This window comes from Dasypus novemcinctus, chromosome 2 (genome assembly GCF_030445035.2).
Source record: "Dasypus novemcinctus isolate mDasNov1 chromosome 2, mDasNov1.1.hap2, whole genome shotgun sequence".
NCBI lineage: Eukaryota > Metazoa > Chordata > Mammalia > Cingulata > Dasypodidae > Dasypus > Dasypus novemcinctus.
The window spans coordinates 55,506,883-55,533,063 of NC_080674.1; the positions used below are offsets into that span (position 1 = coordinate 55,506,883).

The following is a 26,181-nucleotide window of genomic DNA, read 5'->3' on the forward strand; positions in this document are numbered from 1 at the left end:
TCTTAGGTTACATGAAAGGGGAGTTACTCTTGCAGATGGAATTAAGGTTGATAATCAATGACTTTGAGGTGAGATGTTTATTTTCCCCAAAGATCCTTAAAAGTGAAAGGGAGACAGAAAAGAGAACCAGAGAGATGGCAGTAGGAGAATGCAATTCAATGTTGTTGGCTTTGAAGATTAGAAGAAGGGGGTTTATGAACCAAGGAATGTGGGCAGCATCTTGAAGTTGGAAAAAGCAGGGATGTGGATTTTCCCCTAAAGTCTTTGAGAAGAAATGCAACCCTGCCATCATCATAACACCTTGATTTTAGTCCAAGATACCAGTTTTGGATTTTTTACCTACAGAACTATAAAAATAATAAATTTTTCTTGTTTAAGTCACTATTAGTGGTTGTTATAGTAGCAATAGAAAGCTGATACAGACAGCGTTGTGTGAGTTTTTACAGCCTTATCTGTAGAGTATGCTTTTGAACTTCGGTGTTTTTTAATCTGGTAAGTGAAAAATTGTATTTCAGTTAGTCAATGTGTATTTCTCTTATTTTGAATAATGCAAAGCATTATATTCAAAGGTCATTTGTAGTTCCTTATTTGCAAATTGTTCATATCTTTTTCTAATCTTTTAAAAAATGGATAGTTGTTTTTTTTCTTCTAATTCTTAGAAACCCTTTATTCGGGATATTATTCTTCTTGCTAAAATATTTTCTTTGACATGGGGTATTATAAAATATTAATGCTCTACCAAGAATTTGGGTTTTAAGTTTCTTAAAGGTATAGGAACTGTGGTTTTCCATTGTTTTATAGTCTTCCTCAGCTCCTAGTAGAATGTTTTAAATACAGTGGTTTAGTTGATGCTTATAACTCAGATAAAACCAAAAGAGATCTTACTTATCATCCAGATGAATGTTTCATGATGCAGAAACTGAGGCCCAAGGATATTAATGACATGTCCAGAGGAGGTTCTATAAACACATAAGTAGTCTGCAGCAAATCTGGGACTGGAGTGAATACCTTTTCTACAAAATTGGAGGTGACAGGATTTTAAAATTTAAGGTTTTAAGTATCAAAGAATGAACTTTTTCCTTTTCCTTTTTTTTTTTAAGCTTTTTTATTCAAGTAAAATATGTAACACAAATAATCCTGGGGTGACTTTTCACAAAGTGAACACACCCATTTATCCACCATTCAGGACAAGAAATAAAACATTACAGAACCCCTCTCACTCTCACCCACAAGGTGATTGTATTAATACTGTTATTTTTTCTGTTTGAATGCAGAAACATATGAGTCCAGCTGCCCTGTATTAACCAGATATTAAAGACATTTCCAAAAATGAAAAACAATGGCATTTAAAAAAAACTATTGAAAATATTTTTAAAATGTTTTTAAAAAGTGATTAATAGTCCTTACCCCCAATATTTTAGACACAAATCTTTTGTCAGTTATATTTTTCTTTTTCTTCTCCCACTATTTGACTTGCTTCTTTACTCTTTTTCTTTTTTATTTGAGGTACTGGGGCCCGGGAATTAAACCCAGGATCTTGTATGTTGGAAGCTGGCACTCATCCACTGAGCCACATTGGCTTCCCTGAGTTGTTTTTTGTTTTGTTTTGCTTGTATTGTGTTTGCTTTTTTAAAGGAGGCACTGGCAACTGAACCTAGGCCCTTTCCATATAGGAAGCAGATGCTCAAGCACTCAAGCTACATCTGCTCTACTTCTTTACTCTTTTTTTTTTTTTCTTTTCAGATTTATTTTATCTATTTATTCTTCCCCCACTCCCCTCCTTGTTTTGTACTCTCTGTCTGCTCTCTGTGTATTTTCTCTCTCTGCTTGGCTTCTCTTTAGGTAATACCGGGAACTGATCCTGGGACTTTCTGGACTGGGAGAGGTGCTCAGTCTTTTGTGACACCTCATCTCCCTGATGTGCTGTGTCTTATTATCTCTCCTCTCTGTCTCTTTTTGTTGTGTCATCTTTCTGTGTCAGCTCTCTGTGCAGGCCAGTACTCTTGTGCAGACCACCACTCCTGTGCAGGCCAGCACTCCGCTTGGGCCAGCTGTCCACTCAGGCCAATTTGCCAACAGGTTAGCTTACCTTTCACCAGGAGATCCGGGGAATCGAACTCTGGATCTCAGATGGGAGCCCAATCTTGAGCTGCATCCATTTCCCTGCTTCTTTACTCTTAATGGTACCTTGCACTTAGCAGAATTTCTTAATTTTAATGCAATCCAATTTATTAAAGTTTCACTTTTACTTTTTGGTTGGTAATTTCATGTCCAGCTCAGAAATTTCATGAAGATAATTTTCCCATCATCTTCTAGAGGCTTTATTTTTTTTACCTTTGATTCCAAGTGGAATTGATTTTTGTGTCTGATGAGGGAAGAATTCAGCTTCACTTTCCTTTTGGATATCTAGTTCACCAAGTACATTTATTGTCACTACTTTTGACGAAACGTTTCAGCCACAAAAACAATCTTCCTAATATCAAGCCATTGGAGTAAGCATTAAATATTTATTGAAGGTGCTCATGTAAATGTCTAATGTTGTTTTGACTTACAAATTTTAAGAAAATAACATTAAGGGTTATATTAATGTGAGGTTTAAAATACTTGAAAACTTTTGAAAAAATTATGAAATCCAGAAGGAGTTGTATTACTTTTACTGGTTGAGTAGAGTGTTCTGGGCTTTAGCAGTTGTGATTTGTAACATTCATATATTTATATGGCTTTTCTCTGCTTAATGGTGTATCTTTTTTTTTTTTTAAGATTTGTTTTTTATTATTATTTTTATTTCTCTCCCCTTCACCCCCTCCAAGTTGTCTGCTCTCTGTGTCCATTTGCTGCACGCTCTTCTGTGACCACTTCTATCCTTATCAGCGGCACCAAGAATCTGTGTTTCTTTTTTTTGTTGCATCATCTTGTTGTATCAACTCTGTGTGTGTGGTGCCATTCTTGGATTCTTGGGCAGGCTGCACTTTTTTTTTTTTTAAAGATTTATTTTTTATTTATTCCCCCCCCCCCCAGTTGTCTGCTCTCCGAGTCCATCCACTGTGTGTTCTTCTGTGACCGCTTCTGTCCTTATCAGTGGCACAGGGAATCTGTTCTTTTTGTTGGATCATCTTGTTGTGTCAGCTCTCCGTGTGTGCGGCGCCATTCTTGGACTGGCTGCACTTTCTTTTGTGCTGGGCGGCTCTCCTTACGGGGCACAGTCCTTTCCCATTGGGCTCCCTTACGCGGGGGACACCCCTGCATGGCAGGACACTCCTTGCGCACATCAGCACTGTACATGGGCCATCTCCACACGGGTCAGGGAGGCCCGGGATTTGAACCGTGGACCTCTCATGTGATAGGTGGACGCCCTATCGATTGGGCCAAGTCCTCTTCCCTGGTGTATCTATTTTATTGCATCATTCCTAAAATCCATCCAAAGTGTGCAATCAATAGTACTTGCTATAATCACATAGTTGGACATTCATCTCTTCAATCATTATTAGTCCATTTTTATTTCATTTCATTTAACTTTACTTTTCAGGAAACGTTTTGACAGTAAATTACAATCAGATTCAACTAATAGTGGGAAAAACAAGAGAGATGCAGATTTTGAAGGCACAGAAGAATCCATTTTTGGAAAGAAGCCCAGGATAGAAGAGCCAATAACTGAAGACTTAAGGTAGTACTTCCTTTGTCATAAATGTTAAGAACTCTTAATTTGGGAGGTTAGTATAACATTTTGGAGGTTAGTATAACATTAGTATAACATTTTGAAAATTGCATATGTTTATGCTTTTTCAAAGTGTTTCCCTTAGTTAGAAAAGTGAATGTAAATATTCTTTATGTACTCTTAAAAACATAAACGTAGAACATTTATGTAAGCCTGGGGCACTCTAAGACTATATAGACCATTCAGTTTTTAATACTTTAGTGTACAAGTTAGAGAAAGGATGGTAAAGCCTGATTTTTTTAATGAGGAAAGGCATGTTTCTTTTGTTTATGAAGTATCATGAGGATCACTAGTGAAGAATAGAATGCAAGGAAAGAAAAATTGACCTGGTGGAATAAATGGTGAGAACATTAGGAGTGATTAGATTTTCAGTGCCCCATGTGGAGTGGCCAGGAACCTCAAGACCCTTCTAGCAGTAGAGTGGCCCATGGATAGCTGTGGCTCAGTTAGCGGTGTTTCTCTGATTTTGAAAGCTGTGTAAGTTCCCAGAACTTGGTACCAATTTCTTTAGTTGACTGTTGCCTGTTGTGGTGGCGGTAGCAGTATTTCTCCCTTCTTATATCACGTGCTCTAGCTTAGCTCTATCATGAAGAATTTACTATTTCTAGAATCTTTTTTTTTTCTTTCATTTTTAAAAACTAGTTATCTGTTGCTATAACTAGCAAAATTGGCTACTATTAATTTTGGTCGGTGTGTCATTGGAATATTTAGGACACACCATTTGCCCAAACTAGTAAAATAAGTTACAAAATAATATTGGTGCTTTAACGTCAGTGCTATTTATTGTATTGCTGTAATTCCCAGGTTTTATTTGACGTATGATTATTACCAGGTAAAGTAAAAATCAGAAATACAGTAAAATACAGAATAGTCTAGTGAAGATATATGTTATTTTTCTTCAATTTACACATAATCTGTTCTTCCATCAAGATGATCTAAAAAGAGAACCTAACTGAGTATAATTTAGGATTTTGATGAGAATCAGGAGCATTATAAATTATAGCACTATCTTAATTAGGCTAATTTTAAACTTTTTATCATGTATTAGTTTTTATAATCAACTTTGTGTTTTGGCATAGTAATAGCGCTTTGAAGGGGTACTTCTTATTCATAATAGTCATTGACTAAATGTATATATTTGAAATTTTTTCAAATATTCTTAATAGTGAAGGTTTTTCCAATTTGGAATAATGATAATCAAGCAGTGTCATTTTCCTTAATGAATATGGGAAGCTTGTCTAATTATAAAAAAATAATTTATTTTTGTGTAACTTTAAAATTTGTTTTTTTAAGTTTGGCAGACCTGATGCCCAGAGTCAAGGTACAAGCAGTTGAAACTGTTGAAGGGTGTACACACGAGGTAAGCGTAAACAGCATACAGTAGGTTGGTATTAAAAATGGAATTATTCTTTGGAATATTTAGTATAAGAATCAGCAAACAATTTAGCTTTCAGGGCACCTGAAATATTAAGCAGGTTTTTTGTTCTTGTTTTTAAGGTTCAGAAACTACTTTATTGTAACATTCAGAAATTCATACACAAAAAGATGTCAACTAATATAACTACACAAACCTAATTCACATGAGACTTATGTATAACCTTGAACATTTTATAACAGGTTTAGCATTTCAAAGGCATTTTTACAATATCTGCTCTTTTATCTGAAAATTGTCCACAATCAACAAAATTCTGAACTATCACAAGGGGCTGAAAAATGAGTAAGTAGTAGTCATAAATGAGACATTTATGTGGCATTCTTCTATTTCAAATACTCTCCGTTCAGCTCACTACATGTAACAGTATGATTTTCCAACTTGAGTCATAAGTGTTCTTCCCAAAACTAAGTCTTTAAAATTTGGAACTGACATTTTGACAGTTTTAGAAATACAAAAATGTATTTTTTTACTACCCATTATTCAATTATTTTAATTCAAGAGGAAACATCTTAGTATTCTAATATCTTAGTATTAATATTTAGTATTTTAGTATTTCTCAGTACCTATTGATTCAAAAGCTTTAGAGTGCATCACAGTAATATATGTACTTGAGTCATTCAGAACATTTGGAATTAAAATCCTCAATATTTTGTACACTATATAAACAAAATTATAACAAGTTAGCTGATAATTAGTAAGATGCAAAAATTAATAAATTTATAAATATCAAAATCTGTTTTAATTTCAAGGTCCTCAGAAACCCAGAACACCATTCAATTAATAGTCATTTACTAGTCATTTTAGTCAGGTATCATACTGAGTACATCTTTCCTTAATTAATTCTGTTTTACTAAAAAGAAAAAAAATATTTTTATTGGAAACAAAATGAAGTTTCAATTTATTCAATAGCTGCTGAAATTTTACCTGAAGTTTTAAATAGCTCCAAATCCACAAGAGATAAAGATAACATGTTAGCTTTAATACAGCTAGTACATAATAAAATCTAAGACAGCTGTTCTGGGAAAATTAATGGAAGTGGAAAAAACTGATTATAGTTACTAAAAGTCCTGTCATCACTTTTATTTAGTTTAGTATATGTTAGAATATAAATACATAACAATATGCCCCTTCTTATCACGGGTAGTCTTTTATGTAACTAAAATTTGTAGCCAATATTTTATATAACAAAAATTTTTTTGTAAATTATCAGGAAAGGAACAACAATATAGGAAAATAATATATTTTACATAAATTATAGAGGACAGTGATAATGAAAATCCTTAACTCTAACTCAGTTTTACAAAATAAAGTCAATATGTATTTGAGTTGCTAAAACTGCATTTTAAACACTGGCCCTTTCAAAAGACTGGTTAAAGATGAAATGCTAACTTGATATCTTGTTATCCTGTTCCCAGTTCTTAACTGGAATTGAGCTCCCTTTCGTAGTCTTCTTTAGATGGTGGTGGTTTGGCAAGATTTTCATCAGGAAATCCAGTAGTTGTGTCTGGGGCTGTGGTTGCTCAGTCTGCACCTGAAGAAGGCGGTCTGCACACTAGATCACTTTATTCTCAGGGATGACTTGAAAAGTATTCAGGTTGCAAAAAGCTGCAGTGATGCAGCCACTTGTCATTGTTACATTTCTGCCTGCATGTACTTTTGACTCAGTAACATTATTATCTCCCATTTTCATTGCTTGGGAATAACAGGCAACTTCAAAACATTTTTGGTACCAATGAGCATAGGTTTGGGTTCTGAATCTCCAGCATCATGGGTGTTTTAATCAGGATGGGCATTTATGATAAAGGCCTCTCCTTTTATTAGGTTAATTTTACTGATCACTATTGGCCTGGCTTCTGCAATAGTCCATGCTAGGTTCTGCAGTTTTGTTTTGTTTTTTCTTTTCCTAGGTTCTATAGTTAGATCTTCCCTGATTTTACTTTCTACACACACACCTGCTCCAGGAGAAATCTTCACACTCTTGAGTCTTCTTTGCCCCAGTCTCCAATTGGAACCAAGATTGACACAACTGCTTGGGTAGAGCAATAATGTTTACATGCGATTGGAGAGCCTGTCCAAGCAGTTTTTGTAGGATGTGCATAGTCTGGTAGAAGTTGCTGGGACTTTGTAATAATCCTTGGGTTCAAATCATGGCTAAGCACTTTTATAGACTACAATGTTGGATAAATTTTTCATAACCTTTTTGAACATGTTTTTTAAATTTGTGAATTTTGGGTAATGGGATCTACCTAATGAGTTGGTTGTAAAGATTATATGAAAAATGAGTCAAAGTGCCCAGCACAGAGTAGGTATTTAGTATGTATACATGTCTGTACTCTTTTTAAAAATTTATTTATAATGAAGTTTTAGATTACAGAAAAGTTAAAAGGAAAATATAGGGGATTCCCGTATACCCCACCCCCTGCCTGTCTCACATTTTCCCTTATTAATAACATCTTATATTAGTGGGTATTTTGTTACAATTGATGAACAAATACTGAAACATAGCTACTAACATTGGTTTGTTTTTACACTTTACACTGTACAGTTTTATAGATTTTGGCAAATTGTATAATGACCTGTATCTATCATTGCAATATCATGCAGAACAATTCCAATGCCCTAAAAATGTCCTATGTTAAATCTGTTCTTCCCTCCCATTTGCCTCAGAACCCCTGCTATCACTATCTTTATATCAATGTTACAAGTTCTTCCATTACTGCAATAATAATAAGTCCATTTTGGTCCATAGTTCCATTCCTCCCTTTATGTGTGTTCATTCCCTGTTTGTACTTTTAAGGTCAGGTAATGAACCCTTTTGTCCGTCTTGTTCTGTTTCCTGTCTTGCTCTTACGAATCGCAGTTTCTTTGTTCTGCCACAAGATGGTGCTCACTGATAGCTTATAGTATCCCTTTAGAAGTGAGGGTTTATAAACATGAAGGGTGGGGAACTTTTGATACTCTTTCCTTCTATGAAACCTTTTATCATTATGGTATAACCTTAGCAAGTGACTATTACGGGTAATTGGAGAATTTTATTAAAAGTCTCTCGAATAAGCAGAATAATTCCAAATGAAAAAAAAAAAAAGCTTTTGGTAGAGCTTTTAGAACCTTATCTTTAAAAATCCCTGCTTTTCCACTGGAAGTCCCTTATGTTTCTTACTTTTGGAGGAGCATATAGTTTGGCAGCTATATGCTAATTTTTTGCTCATTTGTTCAACATTTGTGTTAGACCCCGTTTGAATCTCTGAGGTTAGAAAAGATAAAATAAAAAAGAAAGACACAAGTCCTATGTAAGAAGCTCTTTGTCCTTCATTATTATCTTCAGGTCCTCCATTCTGTCACATCCTTTCACTTTCTTAGCAAGCAACTTTATTCTTAATTTCATGTACAGGATTAAGGATATTGAGTTGGAGAATCCTCTAATTATAACCTCTTTCAGCAAACCTATTTATATCTGTCCCATCATTGAAAGGGAAAGACATTTCACCCACCAGGCTAAGGAGTTGTTCTGCTAGTGCTCTTGCTTCCACCTGTACAAACGCTTAGATTATTCCATTTCCCTTCCCTGTTTCTGTAGTCTATTTTTCTCTGTTTCCCCTTTTCTATCGGCACATAAATGTGCAAAAGCTTCTCTTTTCAGCCATTATGTTTATTCTCTTCTTCGTTTTGTAATCATTCATTTGAAAATATCTCTTGAGTGCAAAGTACATTTTCTCATTCACTGAATATGAACAGATACCCGAGAAACATGGTCCTTGTTTTCTCAGAGTTACTATTGAATGATTTGTTTGAAGACTCCTAGAAGAATTGCTGTTTAGGCTCTTTAACCTTGCACTCATCTTTTAATCCTTTAATCCACTACAATTAGGTTTCTCCCCTTCTTCATTCTTTTGAAACTGCTCTGACAATGATCACCAGTGTCTTAATTGCTAAGTTCTGGTGGGTTTTTTTTGACTCAGCCATTTTCCTGGTTTTCTATTTTTCTGATTCCTTAGTCTCTTCAGCTTTCTTGTCTTTCACCTGTTATATGTTGGTGTTACCCAGACTGTTTTCAGAGAATGAAACACAATCTTTGATTCCCTGAGATGTAAAAATATACTTTTTTGTTATTGTTGCTGTTAAATCTCAGCGATACTAAAATCTTAATTGCCTTGTGCCAGTGTTTTTTGTTAGAATATCAAGAGAGACATAGTGGAGGTTGACTAACCAGATAGGGTTTCACAGGTTGATCTTACCTTGGGTGGGGATCATGTCATGATTTAGTGACGAGTCTTAGATTTTTAGATCCAGAAATTTGATTTTGTCATTGTACTCAGAGTTGGACTCTCTAAGAAGGACTTACTTTCATTATATTCATAATAGATTGAGGTATACAAAAGAATGTCATTTTGTTAATTTAATTCATAAGTCATTATCTCATGATCAGTTATCTGGGAAATATAATTAGCAAATTTTTTGGAATCATATTAAAAGGAAATAAATATTCGTAAGGGAAAGTCTGATGAAAACTATTCCTATCTACCAGAAGTGTTCATTCACTAATAAAAGCAACTCACAGTTAACTCTCTTCAAAAGTGTGCTGGATAAACTACCAAATTCTAAGTTTTGGGCTTTCCTTTTATAGACTCTGTTTAGAACATCACACTTCTAACATATTCCTCATACTGTGTAAATCATTAGGTTTCATAATTCATTGCTTTAGGTTTCTTAATTATAGTCAGATTCAAGTCATACTTTTTCTGAAACTATCCTAATCATCTTGATTCTAATTGAGTTATAGATTTACTGGAAATTTCTATGTCTAAGGCAGCTAATATCTAATATCTGTTTATTGAGGTTTTACAATTAGAAATGATTTCTAATTTCTGTGCCTTACTTTGCCCTGTGGACTGTTTATGCCCTGAGTTAGTTAGCTTCCTATGGTACAGTTAGAAACATGTAAACATTGCCACTACTAATTTTTAAATCTTGGGAATTGAGGTATATTGTGAACTGCTCTCTAGAACTTAATCTTTACTGGAGGAAAATATTGATTTCTTTTTCCATGAAATAAGGGGGTATCATTTTATTCCACAAATGTTTCTTTCATATACTAACATGTCTTTCATACGTTCAATTTTCTTGAGGATTTACTAGTGTCAGAGAGTATATTAGGTTTGGAATATTACAACGATAACTAACAAAGGTCCCACAGGTTGATCTGCCTTGGGTGGGAATCATGTCCTGACTAGTAAACAACTGTTTCTTCAGGAAGATAGACATGTAACCTTTTATTTACTTTACTGTGAGACAAATGCTAGTAGAGATATTTTTTAGTGTTGTCATTTTAACTTTTTGTCTGATGCTTGTCTGCTTCTTTAAAAGTAGTTTATTTAATTCTCTAGTGTCTATCAGATATCACTGTTAATTTTCACACCCTCATTGATAATGGAGTGCTGAATGTAGTAATTCCCCAATATTAAGTTGATTTTTTTTTTTTTTTTTACATTTTAATTTGATATTAGGTTGCGCTTCCTGCTGATGAAGATTATTTACCACTTAAGCCTCGAGTTGGAAAAGCTGCAAAGGTCTGTGCTTTGGATGAAACAGTTTGTACAGTTTTGTGGGTCCATCTTTTTCTTAAAAATCTGTAAGATAAACTTGTTCAGATGAGAGTTTTATACTTCCCAATGTATATACATAGCTAGGTGTTCCACCCACCTGGAGACAAACTTAGAAAGAACCAAATCCATAAACTAGCATGTTGTCTATGAAAAGAAATAATAGTGTTTGTTGTGAAGATTAGTAATAATATGGGAAGCGGACTTGGCCCAGTGGTTAGGGCATCTGTCTACCACATGGGAGGTCCATGGTTCAAACCCCGGGCCTCTTTGACCCGTGTACAGCTGGCCCATGTGCAGTGCTGATGCGCGCAAGGAGTGCCATGCCATGCAGAGGTGTCCCTGCGTAGTGGAGCCCCATGCGCAAGGAGTGCTCCCCGTAAGGAGAGCTGCCCAACGCGAAAGAAAGTGCAGCCTGCCTAAGAATGGTGCCGTGTACACGGAGAGCTGACACAACAAAAAGAGACACAGATTCCCATGCCACTGATAACAACAGAAGCGGACAAAGAAGACAACGTAGCAAATAGATACAGAGAACACACAACTGGGGTGGAGGCAGGGGAGAGAAATAAATAAAAAAATAAATCTTTAAAAAAAAAAGATTAGTAATAATATATGAAAATACCTTGTTCAGTGCCTACCACCAAGTATGTTCTTGTCAAATGGTAGTGATTACTTCATTGCCATTAATTTAATGTATATACAAAGATAATATAGTAATTTAAAGATTAAGACAGCGGAATTAACTTTTATGCTGTCTGTTTGAAGATGTTTTTGCCACTCCCAATTTTGGTTAGTGGTTGGTGTATTTCCTAAAAAGAATATAGTTAATACCCTCAAAACCCTTTGATGGGGAGTGTTATCTTTTCATTTTCTTTTAAACAAGTCAATTTTATTGATACTTATTAGTAAGGCAAACAATCCATCCAAAGTGTAAAATCAATGGTATTTGGTATAATCATGTAGTTATACATTTACCAATTCAGTCATTACTAGAGCATTTTTATTATTCCAATAATAATAAACAAAAACCAGACAAACAAAAAACTCATTACCTCTCAGTCACTCTGTGCTTCCTCTCCATGTATAGCTGCTATTCTGTTTCCATCTCTCTACTCTCTTGATTTTAACTGTGTCTGATATGGCAGTGTTTTCATGCACTTATTAATATTTTATTTTTATAGGAATACCCATTCATTCTTGATGCTTTTCAAAGAGAAGCCATTCAGTGTGTTGATAATAATCAGTCTGTTTTAGTATCTGCACATACATCAGCTGGGAAAACTGTATGCGCTGAGTGAGTAGCTTTCTTTTTAAATGAAATTTTAACTTAACTTTGGTTTTTATCCCACCCTTTACAGATTTCAATTATTTTTATGTTTGATTTCTACAAGTGAGAATACTATTATGTCATACTGTCTATTTTTGATGCCTTTAATTTCTTTTTCTTTCCTTATTGCACTGGCTAAGGTTAGGACCTCTACTACAGTGTTGAATAGAAGTGTTAGGAAAGGATATCCTTGTTTTGTTCCAGATCTTAGGGGAAAAAGCATTCAGTCTTTCATAATTAAGCATGATATTACCCATTGGTTTTTCATAGATGTCCTTTATTAGTTTGAGAAGTTTTCTTTCTAGTCCTCCTTTGCAGAGAGTTTATATATGTGTGCATTTGTATACATATGTAAAATGTTTAGATAGAAGATTTGTCAAATGCTTCTTTTTTGCATCTGTTGAAATGATTTTATATATGTATTTATTCTGCTGGTATAGTGAATTACATTGATTTCAAATTATAAACCTTCCTAAGACAAACTGCCCTTGGTTATGATGTATTAATCTTTTTTAACATTGTTAGATTTGATTTGCTAAAATTTTAAGAATTTTTACATCTGTATTTATGAGGAATGCTGGTCTGTAGTTGTATTGTAATGCCTTTTTCTGGTTTGGGTATCAGCATAATGTCAGCTTTCTCCTTTTTATCTTGACCAGAGATTTATCAATAATATTGATATTCTCAATGCAGCAGCTTTTGGTTTCATTGATATTTTTCTCTGTTGTGTTTCTGTTTTCTATTTCTCATGGATTTCCATTATAACCTTTATTTCCTTCTACTTATGGCTTCATTTATTTTCTTTTTCTAGTTTCTTAAGGAGGAAAGGTGAAATCATTGATTTGAGACCCTTTCTTCTGTAATTAGGCCTTTTCGTATTATGAATTTCCCTCTAATATTGCTTTAGTTACATTCCACAGATTTTATGTTTGAGTTGATATGTTTATGAAATGTTAGATTTTAAAAAAATAATTTGATATGCATTGATGTGTTAGGTGTGATTCAGGTTACTTTGCAGTATCATTTTCCTTCTGTCTGAAGGAATTCCTTTAAACACTCATTTTTTTTTAAAGGATGGGGAGGAAACACAAATTTAGTATTCAAACATCTTGTTCTATCAAATTTAATATGTGTACAAACATAGGCACTAGTTTTCTAACCACCCATTTCATATAGGAGGAGGACACACACACAAAATCCTCCCTCTTCAGGTTTTGGCAATTTTCATTTATCCCATAAGCATAGCCACTAAAATCCATTATTAAGAGAAAAAGTGGTAGTCAAATGGGAAAAAACGTTTATTGTACATCTGCTAATGAGAAGTTCTTTCAACTCTAATATGTCTAAGAATAAAAATATTTTGTCTTTATTTTTCAATGATACTTTTATTACGTATAGAATTCTGATGTTTTGCTTTCAAGACTGCCTCTTGGCTTCCATTGTTTATGATTTAATCTGATGTCTTCTTTCCTTTTTTCCTCTGTAATAATGTGTCTTTTTTTTTTCTGACTGCTTACAAGATTTTTCTCTTTATTACTGGTTTTAAGCTGTTGGATTATGATGTGCCTTGGTGTGTTTTTCCCGTTTTCTTGTGCTTTAAGGTTTGTTGAGCTTGATCTGTAAACTGATAGTCTTCATTAAATTCGGAAAATTTTCAGCCATAATTTCTTCAAATATTTTTCTCAGTGCTCCCTATGATTCATTGCTTTGAGAGTCCTCAAAATAAATGCACTTATTTTAGGTTACTCTGGCTGTTTTTAAATTTCATTTTGGGTCATTTGTAATACTAGGTCTTCAAATTCAATAGTCTTTGCTTCTGCTCTCTTAGCTACCCTTTATCCCACTCAGTGCATTTTTCATCTCAGACATTCTAGTTTCTTTTCTGGGTCTTTTTAATCTTCCATGTGTCTATTTAACATAGTCTTTCCTCCAGCTTCTTCAACATACGGAATACATTTATAAAAAATATATAAGACATTGTTGGTCGCATATGTGGCTCAATAGTTGAGTGCCTCCTTCCCATATGGGAGGCCCTAGTTTGGTCCCTGTTGCCTCGTATAAACAAAAAGAAAACCCAAACAATAAGCTAACAAATGAAAAAACCAACTCAGGGGAGCCAGTGAATTCAGTGGTTGAGTGCCTGCTTCTCTGGGGTTCAGTTCCTGGCTCTGGTACATTTTCTGGTATTTCATTTTGGATAGTTTCTCTTGTTTTGGGGTTCATGTTTACTGATCTTTTTTTTTCCCTACAATGTCTAACCTGCTTTTAATTCTATCCATTGTTGTTTTTTTTTTTTTTTTTTCATTTTAAAAACTATCCATTGTATTTTTCAACTCTAAAAGTTTGATTTGGCTCTTTCAGTATGTTCCATTCATCTGCTTAACATATACTGCTCAATTTGCCTCAACCTTCTTAAACATATGGGATACAGTTAAAATAACTTTTTTTTGGCTGACAAGAACCTTTTAGGCCTTTATTATGACATAGGGCTACAAAAGCCGTATATAGGGAAAGTTTGCCCACTTCCCTCTTTCACAGTAGGTCTATCTGAAGTATAGGGCTTAGATTGAGGGTCCCGTTTAACAGCCACTCTGGCTGTTCTTTAACTTGTACTGCAGCCATGTGGTGTTGCAGAGAGAGTAGCCTCTTCTTTTTAAAAATCATCAGTAGGTAGGTCGTCCCAGTTTCTGAGAAGACACTCCCCAATGGGGAGTCTGCTGGAATGCTGGAAGAGCTGCCCATTATCCAGTCTCTGATAGGGTCAGGGAACACCACCACTCATTTTTCTCCTGGCAGAGACTCAACAAATGACAACAGAGAAAACATTGGATTCCTCTAGGTTCTTGGCTGTGATGCATAAAAGAATTTATGAACATGCCAGTTTAGTTAGGCCAGTAAAAAGAATTTATTTGGGAAATAGGAGAAAGAATGGAGCTTGCTGAGAAGTGGGAGAGAAAGGGAGAGAAAGATGGAAATACATACTGAGATTTGGTAAGGGCTCCTCTAGGCAGAGAGAGCCTACAGTAACTTTTAATCTGTATATTTTCTGGCCCTTTTTCTATTTTTTTTTGTCTCATTATAGGTCATGTTTTCCTCCTTTGCTTGCCTGATAATTTTTTTTTTTTAAGTTTTTTTTGCTTTTTCTGGGGGGGGGGCGGGTGTTCATATTGCATGCCTGATCTTTCCCTCCCCCTTTTTTTTCATTTTTAAATTTTAGTGAAGTATATCATTCATACGTTAACCTACGTAAGCAGTAAGTGTATATATAGTAAAAGTTGTGAACTTACAAAACAAAATAAACATGTATAACATATAGAGGGGTCCCATAGGTCATCCCACCAACACCCTGCATTGTTGTGAAACATTTGTTACAAATGTGACAAACATGTTACAAATTATACGAGAGCATCCTCAGAATATTTTTAAAAATTACAAAATATTACTAACTATAGTCCCTATCTCACATTTAGTGTATTTTTCCCCTAACCTACCCTGTTATTTTTTTAAAATATATTTTTATTACAGAGGTTGTGAACTTACAAAACAATCATGCACATGTATAGAATTCCCATCCAACACCCCTTCACCAACTCACCACCCCATGGTGGAACATCTGTTACAGATTATGAGGTAATATCATCAGACTGTTAACACCAAGCATGGTCTGTAGCATACATTTTTCACACTTTGTCCATCCCACCCCCCTTTACCATACACAGTACATCTTTGGCATGCCTGATAATTTTTTATTGGATGCCGGACATTGTAAATTTTACCTTTTTGGGTGCTGGATTTTCTTTTTTTCATTCCTATAAATATTATTGAAATTTGTTCTGTGGTACAATAAAGTTATGTGGAAAAAATTTAATATTTACAAGGATTGCTTTCATGATATTTTTCTTAAGGAGGAACCAGAGCAGTATTTAATTTAGTTTAGGGCTAATTTTCCCTTTAGTACCCTTCTTGGCATTCTACACAGTATCACCTGGGTTATCGTGTTTCCAACTGTGGCTGGTGGGAACCTAAATTACTCCTAGCCCTGTGTGTTATTCATTTTTGTTTCTGTTTCTTTTAGGTGGCTTTTCCCTGGTCTCTGATAGTTTCCTAACACTTATTTACTAATCAGTACTTACTTGAAGACTCAGGGAAATGTTTGGCAGATGTTCAGTAATTTCTCTCTGTACACTTATTCCCTCTGGTATTTTGCCTTGCAGTCTAGCTGCCTTGGCCTCCCTTGACTCACATACTGCTGCCTGCTCAATTTATGGAAGCCCGTAATCTGGGATTACCTCGATGTTTCCCCTTTCTCAGGGATTACTGTTATGTTCAGTGTCTGAAACCATTGTTTCAGATATTTTGTCCTGTATTATACTTGGTTTTGGTGGATGGGGAAAGCCAACCTCTTTTACTCTATCTTAGGTGTAAGGGAAGTTTCCTTTATATATATTACTATAGTAGTATATGTATCTAATTTATAAATAAATACTCATATGTTAAGTATATTTTGTTTTGATAGGTATCTTTTCTTCCAAAATAGATTTGAAGACAGTGATTCTAGAGTATTACTATTTAAAATATGGTCCTTTGACTGGGCACTTTAGTTTCACTCGGGAACTTACTTAGGCAGATTAGGCCCCACGCTAGACTTTCTGAATTAGAATCTGCATTTTAAGAAGATCTGCAGGTGATTCATCTGTTTGAAAGGAACTGAGCAATTCTAAATGTGGATATTGCTTTTTGAACTTGGGATAGTATTTTTGCATCTTTTATATGTTAACTTTCAGTAATTCTAACTTCAAGAATCCTTTATTTAATTTAGTAGTTGTCCTGGCACTACTGGTTTTTTATTCCATGTGTGTGTATCTCTTTTCTAAACAGCTTTGTTATTATTTAATTTACATACCATGAAAGTTACCCATTGTATAAGTACAGTTCAGTGAGTTTTAGTAAATTTGTACAGATGTACAACCATCACTGACTTTAGAGCACTTCGATCAATATAGTTAGTTCTCTCGTACATGTTTGCATTCAGAACTACTCTTACCATCATTGCCAGGCAAATACTCGTCTGTTTTCTGTCTCTATAATCTTGCCTTTTCTAGAAATTTTGTATAAATGGGATCATATAATATAGAGCCTTTTATGTTATTTTTTTCACCTAGCATAATGTTTTGGAGAGTCATTCATATTGTTGGCTCTTTCACTAGTTCTAATTTTTTTCTCATTCCTGAGTACTATTCCATTGTATATATATGTGAAGTTTTGTTTATCTGCCAGCTAATGGATTTTTGAATCTTTTCATATTTTGGGCTATTATGAGTAACATAGATATAAATACTAATGTATAAATCTCTATGTAGATACATGTTTTCATTTCTTTTGGGTGGATATTGAGGAATGGAATTGGTCAATTTTATGTCAGTATATATTTATCTCTTTAGGAAACTGCTGAACTTTTTTCCAGGCTGGCTGTACCATTTATATTTTTGTCAGCAATATATGATGCTACCAGTTTCTCTATAATCTCATCAGTACTAGGTATAGTTAACCTTTTTTATTACAGTCATTTATATGGTGACAGTCACCATATTTTTTTTTCCAAAAACAACTTATTGAAGTATATTATGCATATATGAACATACATAAAAAATAAGCATATAGTAAAAGTTGTGAACTCACAAAACAAACTTGCATAACATCCTGTAGGGCCCTTGTACATTGACCCACCACAATATCTTGCATTGTTGTGAAACATTTGTAACAAATTATGAAAGAGCATCTTCAAAGTATTACTACTAACTATATCCTCTATTTGTTGTATTTTCCCCCAACCAGTTCATACACCATATCGTTTATCTAAAGTATACAGTCATTGGCATTTGATATAGAGTTGTGCATTTATCACATCAGTAAATATTAGAGCATTGTCATTACTCCAAAATAAAACTAAACAACAACAACAAAAAAAACCAAGCCACTCTCATACCCATATGTTAGCATTACTAATTACAAATCCTGTGTTCTGCTTTCACCATTTCTGTTCATTTCTAGACATTTAAAAATAGCTTTTTACCAATTCTGCACAGATTAAACCTCAGCTTTCCATTGTCTAACCACGTTCTATCTTCTGGTGATTTATATTCTAGCTATTAAGTCGATGAGTTTGCTCATTATATTTAGTTCATAATTGATAAATCATCCAGTATTTTTCCTCTTGTACCTGGCTTGCCTCAGTCAACATAACGTCCTTCAGTTTGATCCATATTGTCATATGCTTCATGACTTCATTGTTTGTGTTTTAGGTGTAAGGTTTAAGATACCCTCACCTAATGCAAAGTCTTGTTGATACTTCCCTACATTAACTTCTAGGAATTTTATGGTCCTGGCCTTTTATGTTTAGGCCTTTGATCTATTTTGAGTTGTTTCTTATATAGGGAATGAGATAGGGATCTTCTTTCATTCTTTTGGTTTTGGATATCCAATTTTCCCAGCACAATTTGTTGAAGAGACTGTTCTGTCCCAGAAGAGTGGACTTGGTAGGCTTATCAGAAATCACTTGACTATAAAGGTGTGAGGATCAATTTTTTTTAAAAAAATATTTATTTATTTATTTATTTGTCTCCCCTTCCCCACCCCCCCACCCCCCCACCCCGGTTGTCTGTTCTCTGCGTCTGTTTGCTGCGTCGTCTTTGTCCGCTTCTGTTGTTGTCAGCGGTATGGGAATCTGTGTTTCTTTTGGTTGCGTCATCTTGTTGTGTCAGCTCTCCATGTGTGTGGCGCCATTCTTGGGCAGGCTGCACTTTCTTTCACTCTGGGCGGCTCTCCTTATGGGGCACACTCCTTGTGCGTGGGACTCCCCCACGCGGGGGACACCCCTTTGTGGCACCGCACTCCTGCACGCAACAGCACTGCGCATGGGAAACCTCCACATGGGTCAAGGAGGCCCGGGTTTGAACCGCGGACCTCCTATGTGGTAGACAGACGCCCTAACCACTGGGCCAAGTCCGCTTCCCTGTGAGGATCAATTTTGAACTCTCAGTTCTAGTCCATTGATCTCTGTATCTGTCTTTATGTTAATACCATGCTCTTTTGAGCACTGTAGCTTTATAATATACCTCAAGTTCAGGAAGTGTGAATCTTCTGACTTCATTCTTTTTTAGGATGTTTTTGGCTATTAGGTCTCCTTTCTCTTCTAAATAAATTTGATAGTTGACTTTTTAAAACTTCTGTAAAATATCGTTTTAGAATTCTATTGGTATTTATATTAGCCAAAGGAGTGCTAATCCAAAATACCAGAAATGTGTTGGCTTATAAAGGGTATTTATTTGGGGTAGAAGCTTACAGTTACCAGGCCATCCAGTGTAAGTTACCTCCCGCACCAAAATCAATTGCCACATGTTGGAGCAAGATGGCTGCCAATATCGGCAAGGGTACAGGCCTTCTGGGTTCCTCTCTTCCTGGGGCTTGTTTCTCTCTGTGCTCAGCTGCCCTGCTTGCTCCACAAGGCCAGCTGTAGATTATCAGATGACTGCCTCTGTCTCTCTCCCTGGGACTTCTGCTGTGTCTAAGGAGCCGGTGCTATTCCTCTATGTTCTTCTCCTGTGTGTTCACTTCCCAGGCTCCAGTTCAAAACTCCAGCCTCCATCTCTGCTGTGTGGTTTTTCTGTGAGTCCCCACCCACCAAGGGGATGGGGATACAACATCCTCCTGACATGGCCCAATCAAAGCCTTAATCATTATTTAATCCAGTAAAAGTAAAACCTCTGAATCTAATACACTCTAATATGCCCAGAGGAAAAGACCAGTTTACAAACAAAATCCAATATTTCGCTTTGGAATTTATCAATAATATCAAACTGCTACAGTATTGCATTGAATCTCTTAATAAATTTGTGTAGAATTGACATTTTAGTGATGTTTAGTCTTCCAGTCCATGTACACAGAATGTCCTTCAATTTGTCCTCTTTGATTTTCTTTTAGCAATGTTTTGTAGTTTTCTGAATACAGATCCTTTACATTCCTGGTGAAACTAATTCCTACGTAGTTGAGTCTTTTTTTTTTTTAAGATTTATTTACTTATTTCTCTCCCCTTCCTTCCCCACCCCACCCCCCCATTGTCTGCTGTCTGTGTCCATTTACTGTGTACCGCTTCTATCCTTAGCAGCACTGGGAATCTGTGTTTCTTTTTGTTGCATCATCTTGTGTCAGCCCTCCGTGTGTGTGGTGCCATTCTTGGGCAGGCTGCACTTTCTTTCGTGCTGGGTGGCTCTCCTTATGGGGCGCACTCCTTGCGTGTGGGGCTTCCCTACGCAGGGGACACCCCTGCGTGGCACGGCACTCCTTGCGCGCATCAGCACTGCGCATGGGCCAGCTCCACACGGGTCAAGGAGGCCCAGGGTTTGAACCGCAGACCTCCCATGTGGTAGGCAGACGCCCTATCCATTGGGCCAAGTCTGCTTCCCTAATACATTTTAATAAAACATACAGTCCATCGAAAGTGTACAATCAGTGGTATTTGTTATAATCACATATTACACATTCATCAATTCAGTCATTATTACAGCATTATTACAGTATTATTATTCCAGTAATAATAAAACAAAAATTCATCACCACTCAATCTCTCTGTATTTCCCTTGCCGTACATAGCTGCTATTCTGTTCCAGTCTCTGGCTTATTTGTATTTATATTTTGTCTAGCAATATGTAGTACCTTGACTCTGGTTTCTGCCTCTTTGATTACTTTTCTCATTTTGGGCACATTTCTGTTCTGCCAGCAGGTGGCGCTCTTGGGCAGACCACGCAGCTCAGACCCCATGTAACAGTGGGGTATACATTCAGTGTAATTGCAATTTGTGGTGCAGCAGTGTCCTTAGGGCTGGCCAGCCCTCACAAGCAGACTTTATCAAAAGCTGTTCTCCAACCTTGACCAGCCACACCCTCCTTCTCTGCCTCCTCAGCAGCCAGCCCAGGGCAGTAGGGAGGGTGTTTGTAAAGGCAGATTATCTTTAGCTCCCTATTGGCTCTCAGGGCAAACAATGTCATGGCCTTACCCAGCCTGGAAATATGCAACACCTCTAATGCAGCAAACCAAGTTCCCTGGCCAGAATTTGCTGTAGACATGTCCTTCCCTCTCCCTTTCTTGAGAAAGAGGATCCCTGCAACCCCATAGGTCCACAGCCACTGCAGTTCAAAGTCGCTGCAGTTGCAGCGGATAGTGGGGTGGGTGCCAGATGCTGCGGCTGCACCTTTACTCATGGGGTTTTTCTAGCCAGCCGACACTTCTTTGCTTTTTCTCTTCTTCTGGGTGGTGTGTGTTCTGAGCCTCAGAGCAGTCCAGATAGTCTATGCCTGTCCTCTTGGTATTTTTTCTTGGCGATAAGTGATCCCTTTGCCTCTCGAATCCTTCATCTTCCTGCAAATCCATATAGTTGTTTTAATTTGAATTTCTCTAATGACCAATGATATTAAGTGTCATTTTATGTGCTTATCAGCCATCTATGTATCTTTGGTAAAATGTGAATTTCAGTCTTATGCTTATTTTAAAATTGAGTTTTGTATTCTAATAGAAATGTGTCTTACTGCATTTTAATAGTTCTTTATTATAGCTACTGCAAGTTATTTATAGAAACATGATTTACAAATATTTTGTCTTACCCTGTTCCTTGGCATATTAGCTTTCTTATGATATCATGTAGGACAAAGTTCAGTTTCTCAATTTTTCTTTTATGGATCAAGCATGCTTTTAATATCATGTTTAAGAAATTTTTGCCTGTCCCAAGATTACATATGTTTTTTATGTTTTCTTTTATAGTATAGGCTCTCATATTTAGATTTTGGTTCTCTTTGAGTTAGCTTTTGTGTGTTATATGGGACAAGGGTCTAACTTCGCCTTTTCATGTGGATAGCTGATTGTTCCATTAGGGTAAGCTGTTTTTCCCACTGAATTACCTTTGACTTGATTTGTCTATTGAATTTCCTTTGAATTGACTATAAATGTGTGGGTTTCTTTTTGAATTTTGTGTTCTGTTGATCTCTGTATCTGTCTTTACACCAGTACTACACTTTGTTTAGCTTTATAATAGGTATTGAAATAAGGTAATGAGAGTCCTTTTGTTTGTTCTTTTTCAAAATTGTTTAGGCTCTTTTAGATCTTTTGCATTCCCAAATAAAATTTTTGAGTTAATTTCTACCACAAAAGCCTGCTGGAATTTTGGTAGGGATTTTGTTGAACTTATAGATCATTTTGAGAGAATTATCATCTCAACAATACTGAGTTTTCCAGTCCATGAAAATGATATGTATGTCTCCATTTACTTAGGTCTTCTTTAATTTAAAAAAAAAAGGATTTATTTATTTATTTATTTTTCTCCCCCCCCCCCCCACCCCAGTTGTCTGTTCTCTGTGTCTGTTTGCTGCGTCATCTTCTTTGTCTGCTTCTGTTGCTGTCAGTGGCACGGGAATCTGTGTTTCATTTTGTTGCATCATCATGTGTCTGCTCTCCATGTGGGCAGTGCCATTCTTAGGCAGGCTGCACTTTCTTTTGCACTGGGCGGCTCTCCTTATGGGGGGCACTCCTTGCACGTGGGGCTCCCCTACGCGGGGGACACCCCTGCATGGCACGGCGCTCCTTGTGCGCATCAGCACTGCGCATGGGCCAGCTGCACGCGGGTCAAGGAGGCCTGGGGTTTGAACCGTGGACCTCCCATGTGGTAGATGGACGCCCTAACCACTGGGCCAAGTCTGCTTCCCTTTTCTAATTTTAATTCACAGTATTTTGTAGGTTTAATTGTACAGGTCTTACACAGTTTTCTTAAATTCCTAAGAATTTTATGTATCGTCCTATTATGAATGGAATTATTTTCATAGTTTCATATTTGGATTGTTCGTGGCTTATATGTTGAAATAAAATTGAATTTTTTATATTTGGTATTGTATCCTGGGCTCAGTAGTTCAAATCACTTTTTTGTACACTCCATAGGATTTTCTACATAGATGATCATGTTACCTGTGAAAAAAAGACACCCTAACCTCTTTCTTTCCAATATATGTTCCTTTAACTTCTTTTTGTTTTTGCACGTGCAGTCTGCATCCTGTACAGTGTTGAATAAAAGTAGTGAGGGGGGCATCCTTACCTTGTTCCTGATCTTATAGGAAAAGCTTTTCTTGGTCTTTGACCATTAAATATGATTTTAGTTGTTGGTGATTCTAGGTACCCTTTTTCAGGTTGAGGAAATTCCTTTCTATTCCTACTTGTGAATATATAAAAACAAATTTTAAAAAATCAAGAGTTTTTGTTTTATCAAGAAGTATTAATTTTTTCAGATGCTTTTTCCATTTATTGAGGTAATCAGCCCCCCATTCATTTGGTATATTACATTAACTTTCTAATGTTAAACCAACCTTGCATTCCTGGGATAAATCCAGTTGTTCATTGCAGGTGATCATTTGTATATGTTACCATATTCAGTTTGCCAGTGTTTTGTTAAAAGGTTTTTTTGTGTCTGTCTTTGTGAAAGAGCTTTCTTACACTATATATATATATATATATACACACACATATATTTTTTTATTTTTTAGGAGGTACCCGGGTGTTGAACCCAGGACCTTGTACATGCAAAGCAGGCACTGAACCACTAAACTACACCCACTCCACACTTAGGCTCTTTTCATCTGGCTTTGGTATCATAGTAATAACTGATCTCATAAAATCAGTGAGAAAATCTGTTTTCTGAAACAGTTTGTGTAGTGTTGGTATTCTTTAAATGTGAGGTAGAGTTCAAGAGTTAAGTCATCTGAACTTAGACTTTTCTTTCTGGGAAGATTTCTATGTTGTAATTCAATATTTTTACTCTATATAGGTCTGTTCTGATTTTTTCTTCTTGAGTCAGATTTTATAATTTGTATCTATCTAGAAATAGTCTGTTTCATCTAAATTTGTCTAATTTGTTGACAGAAATTATTAATATAATTTCTTTAAACTCATTATCTGTGGGGTCTTCTGTGATGTTTTTTCTTTCATTCCTGATTTTCATCTTTTGTGCCTTCTCCTTTTACTTGGCAGTTTTAGCTAATTGTTTATCTGTTTTTATCAACCTTTATTTTTATTGATTTTTCTCTTTTCTCTCTCACTGATTTGTGCTCTGATCATTATTTCCTTTACTTTGAGTGTGATTTGTTTTTTTTTTCCCCCTCACAATTTCTTGGTGGAAACTTAGTTGGTTTTAGATAATTCTTCATGTTTAATATAAGCATTTAAAACAAAAAATTTCTCATAATTGCTTTATATGCATATCATAATATTTCATAATGTTGCATTTCATTTTCATTCAAGTTAATTTCTAGTGTTTCTTGTGACATTTTGTTTACTTTCCACACATTGGCAATTTCCAATATATCTTTTAGTGTTTGATTTTGAATTTAGTTTTCTTATAATTGGACTAGATACTATATATTATTTCAGTATTTTAAAATGAATGTACTTGTTTATATCCTACCATATGGTCTATTCCTGGAGAATGTGTTGTGTGTGCTTGAAAAGAATTTTCTATATTGTTAAGTATAGTAATTTATGTATGGCAGGTAAGTTGGTTGATGGTGATATTCAGGTCTTCCGTAGTTTCACTGCTTTTGGTTTAATTGTTCTATTAGTTACTGAGAGATAGTATTGCTGTCTCTAATTGTTATTGTTGACTTGTCTGTTCCCTCTTTCAACTGTCAGTTTGTTCTTCCTATATTAGACATTTGATATTAATTGCATATACATTTATAATTGTTACATTTTCCTGATGCATTGAAATTTTATCATTATCGAATACCCCTGTTTTTTTCTAGGAAATTGTTCTTTTAAAAGTCAATTTTGTCTGATATTAATTGGACTTTTTTATGATTAGTTTTTATGGTGTGCCCTGTTTAATCCTTTTACTTTCAGTCTGTGTGTTTGAATTTGATGTGCATCTTTTGTAGAGAGCATATTGTTGGATATCGTTTTTTTCATCCATGTTGATAATCCCGTATTTTGATTGGAGTGGTTTATTTCATCTTTTCCTCTCCCCTCCCCTCATTTTTTTGGGTGTGCTTCTCTCATCCCGATGCTCTGATGCCCAGTATCTAAGCAGCTCTGGCTGGAACCTCTCCTTAGTATAGCCAAATAGGTAAAACTGTAAACCAGGAAAATACACCTGAAATGCACATTCCTATGCATAAACAATGACGGATGGAGCTGTAAAGTTTTCTGTGTCACTTTTATTTAACTGGCATACCCTGTAAGGGGGAGGGGGCAGAAGATATTCGTGGTTAAGGATATATTTCTTTGACATTAGTTTTTGTGTGTTTGACAAGTATTTTGTAGAGTACCATTTTAATTCCTCTGTTGATTCATTTGCATTTATTTTTGCTGTGTTTTTAGTGGTTGACCTAGAGCTTATACAATGTATCTTTGGCTAACTCACAATCACAATTTCTTTAAAATATTGAAATCTTGCTCTAATATCTCTATTTCCCCTTGCTTTTTTGCTTTATATTTGTCTTATATATCTATATAAATTTTACAAGCCCAGTAACAGGGCAATTAATTGCTTTAAAGGGTCTTATGTTTTCAAAAATATTAAGAGAACAAAGGGGAAATGTTTGTGTGCACACAGGTATATATAACCATATGCATGCTCACATACCCACAGTCTTTTATGTTTATCCTTATTTACACATATTGATACCATTTCTGGTGCTGTTTATTCTTTCCTGGGGTTTCAGGTTACCATGTGGTGTCGTTTCCTTTCAGCCTGAAAGATTTAAAAAAAATATTTCTAGATATCAGGGCAAATCTGTTAACAGTGAACTTTCAGGTTTTATTTATTTATTTTATTTTTGTCTTCATTTCTCCTTTGTTTTTGAAAAATACTGTCGCTGGATATAGAATTCTCCTTTGACAGTTTTTTCTTTCAATGCTATGAATATGTTATTCTCCTGACATTGTTGCTTCATTGTTTCTGATGAGAAGTCAGCTTTAATTATGTTGTTGTCCCTCTGTATGTTAAATTGTTTTTCTCTTACTGGTTTGGAGACTCTATTGCTACCTTTGTCATTTTTCATGTCTAGCATCT

General features: G+C 35.5%; 1 protein-coding gene, 1 non-coding gene and 1 pseudogene across 2 annotated transcripts in view; 1 reads left to right on the forward strand and 2 right to left on the reverse strand.

Annotated features, from left to right (window-relative positions):
* The window catches only part of MTREX (Mtr4 exosome RNA helicase), a 121,194-nt gene that overhangs the window by 13,186 nt on the left and 81,827 nt on the right, over window positions 1–26,181 (forward strand). Inside the window, exons 3-6 of the mRNA XM_058309088.1 lie at window positions 3,527–3,664; window positions 5,009–5,075; window positions 10,655–10,717; window positions 11,935–12,047. Of these exons, the coding sequence (XP_058165071.1) occupies window positions 3,527–3,664; window positions 5,009–5,075; window positions 10,655–10,717; window positions 11,935–12,047 (381 nt within the window). The remainder of the gene's footprint in view (window positions 1–3,526; window positions 3,665–5,008; window positions 5,076–10,654; window positions 10,718–11,934; window positions 12,048–26,181) is intronic.
* Window positions 6,535–8,900, reverse strand: LOC139439807 (dynactin subunit 6-like; annotated as a pseudogene).
* On the reverse strand, window positions 13,230–13,372 carry LOC111764351 (small nucleolar RNA SNORA29). The gene has a single exon (XR_002796982.1). It is a non-coding gene; the product is annotated as a small nucleolar RNA SNORA29 (small nucleolar RNA).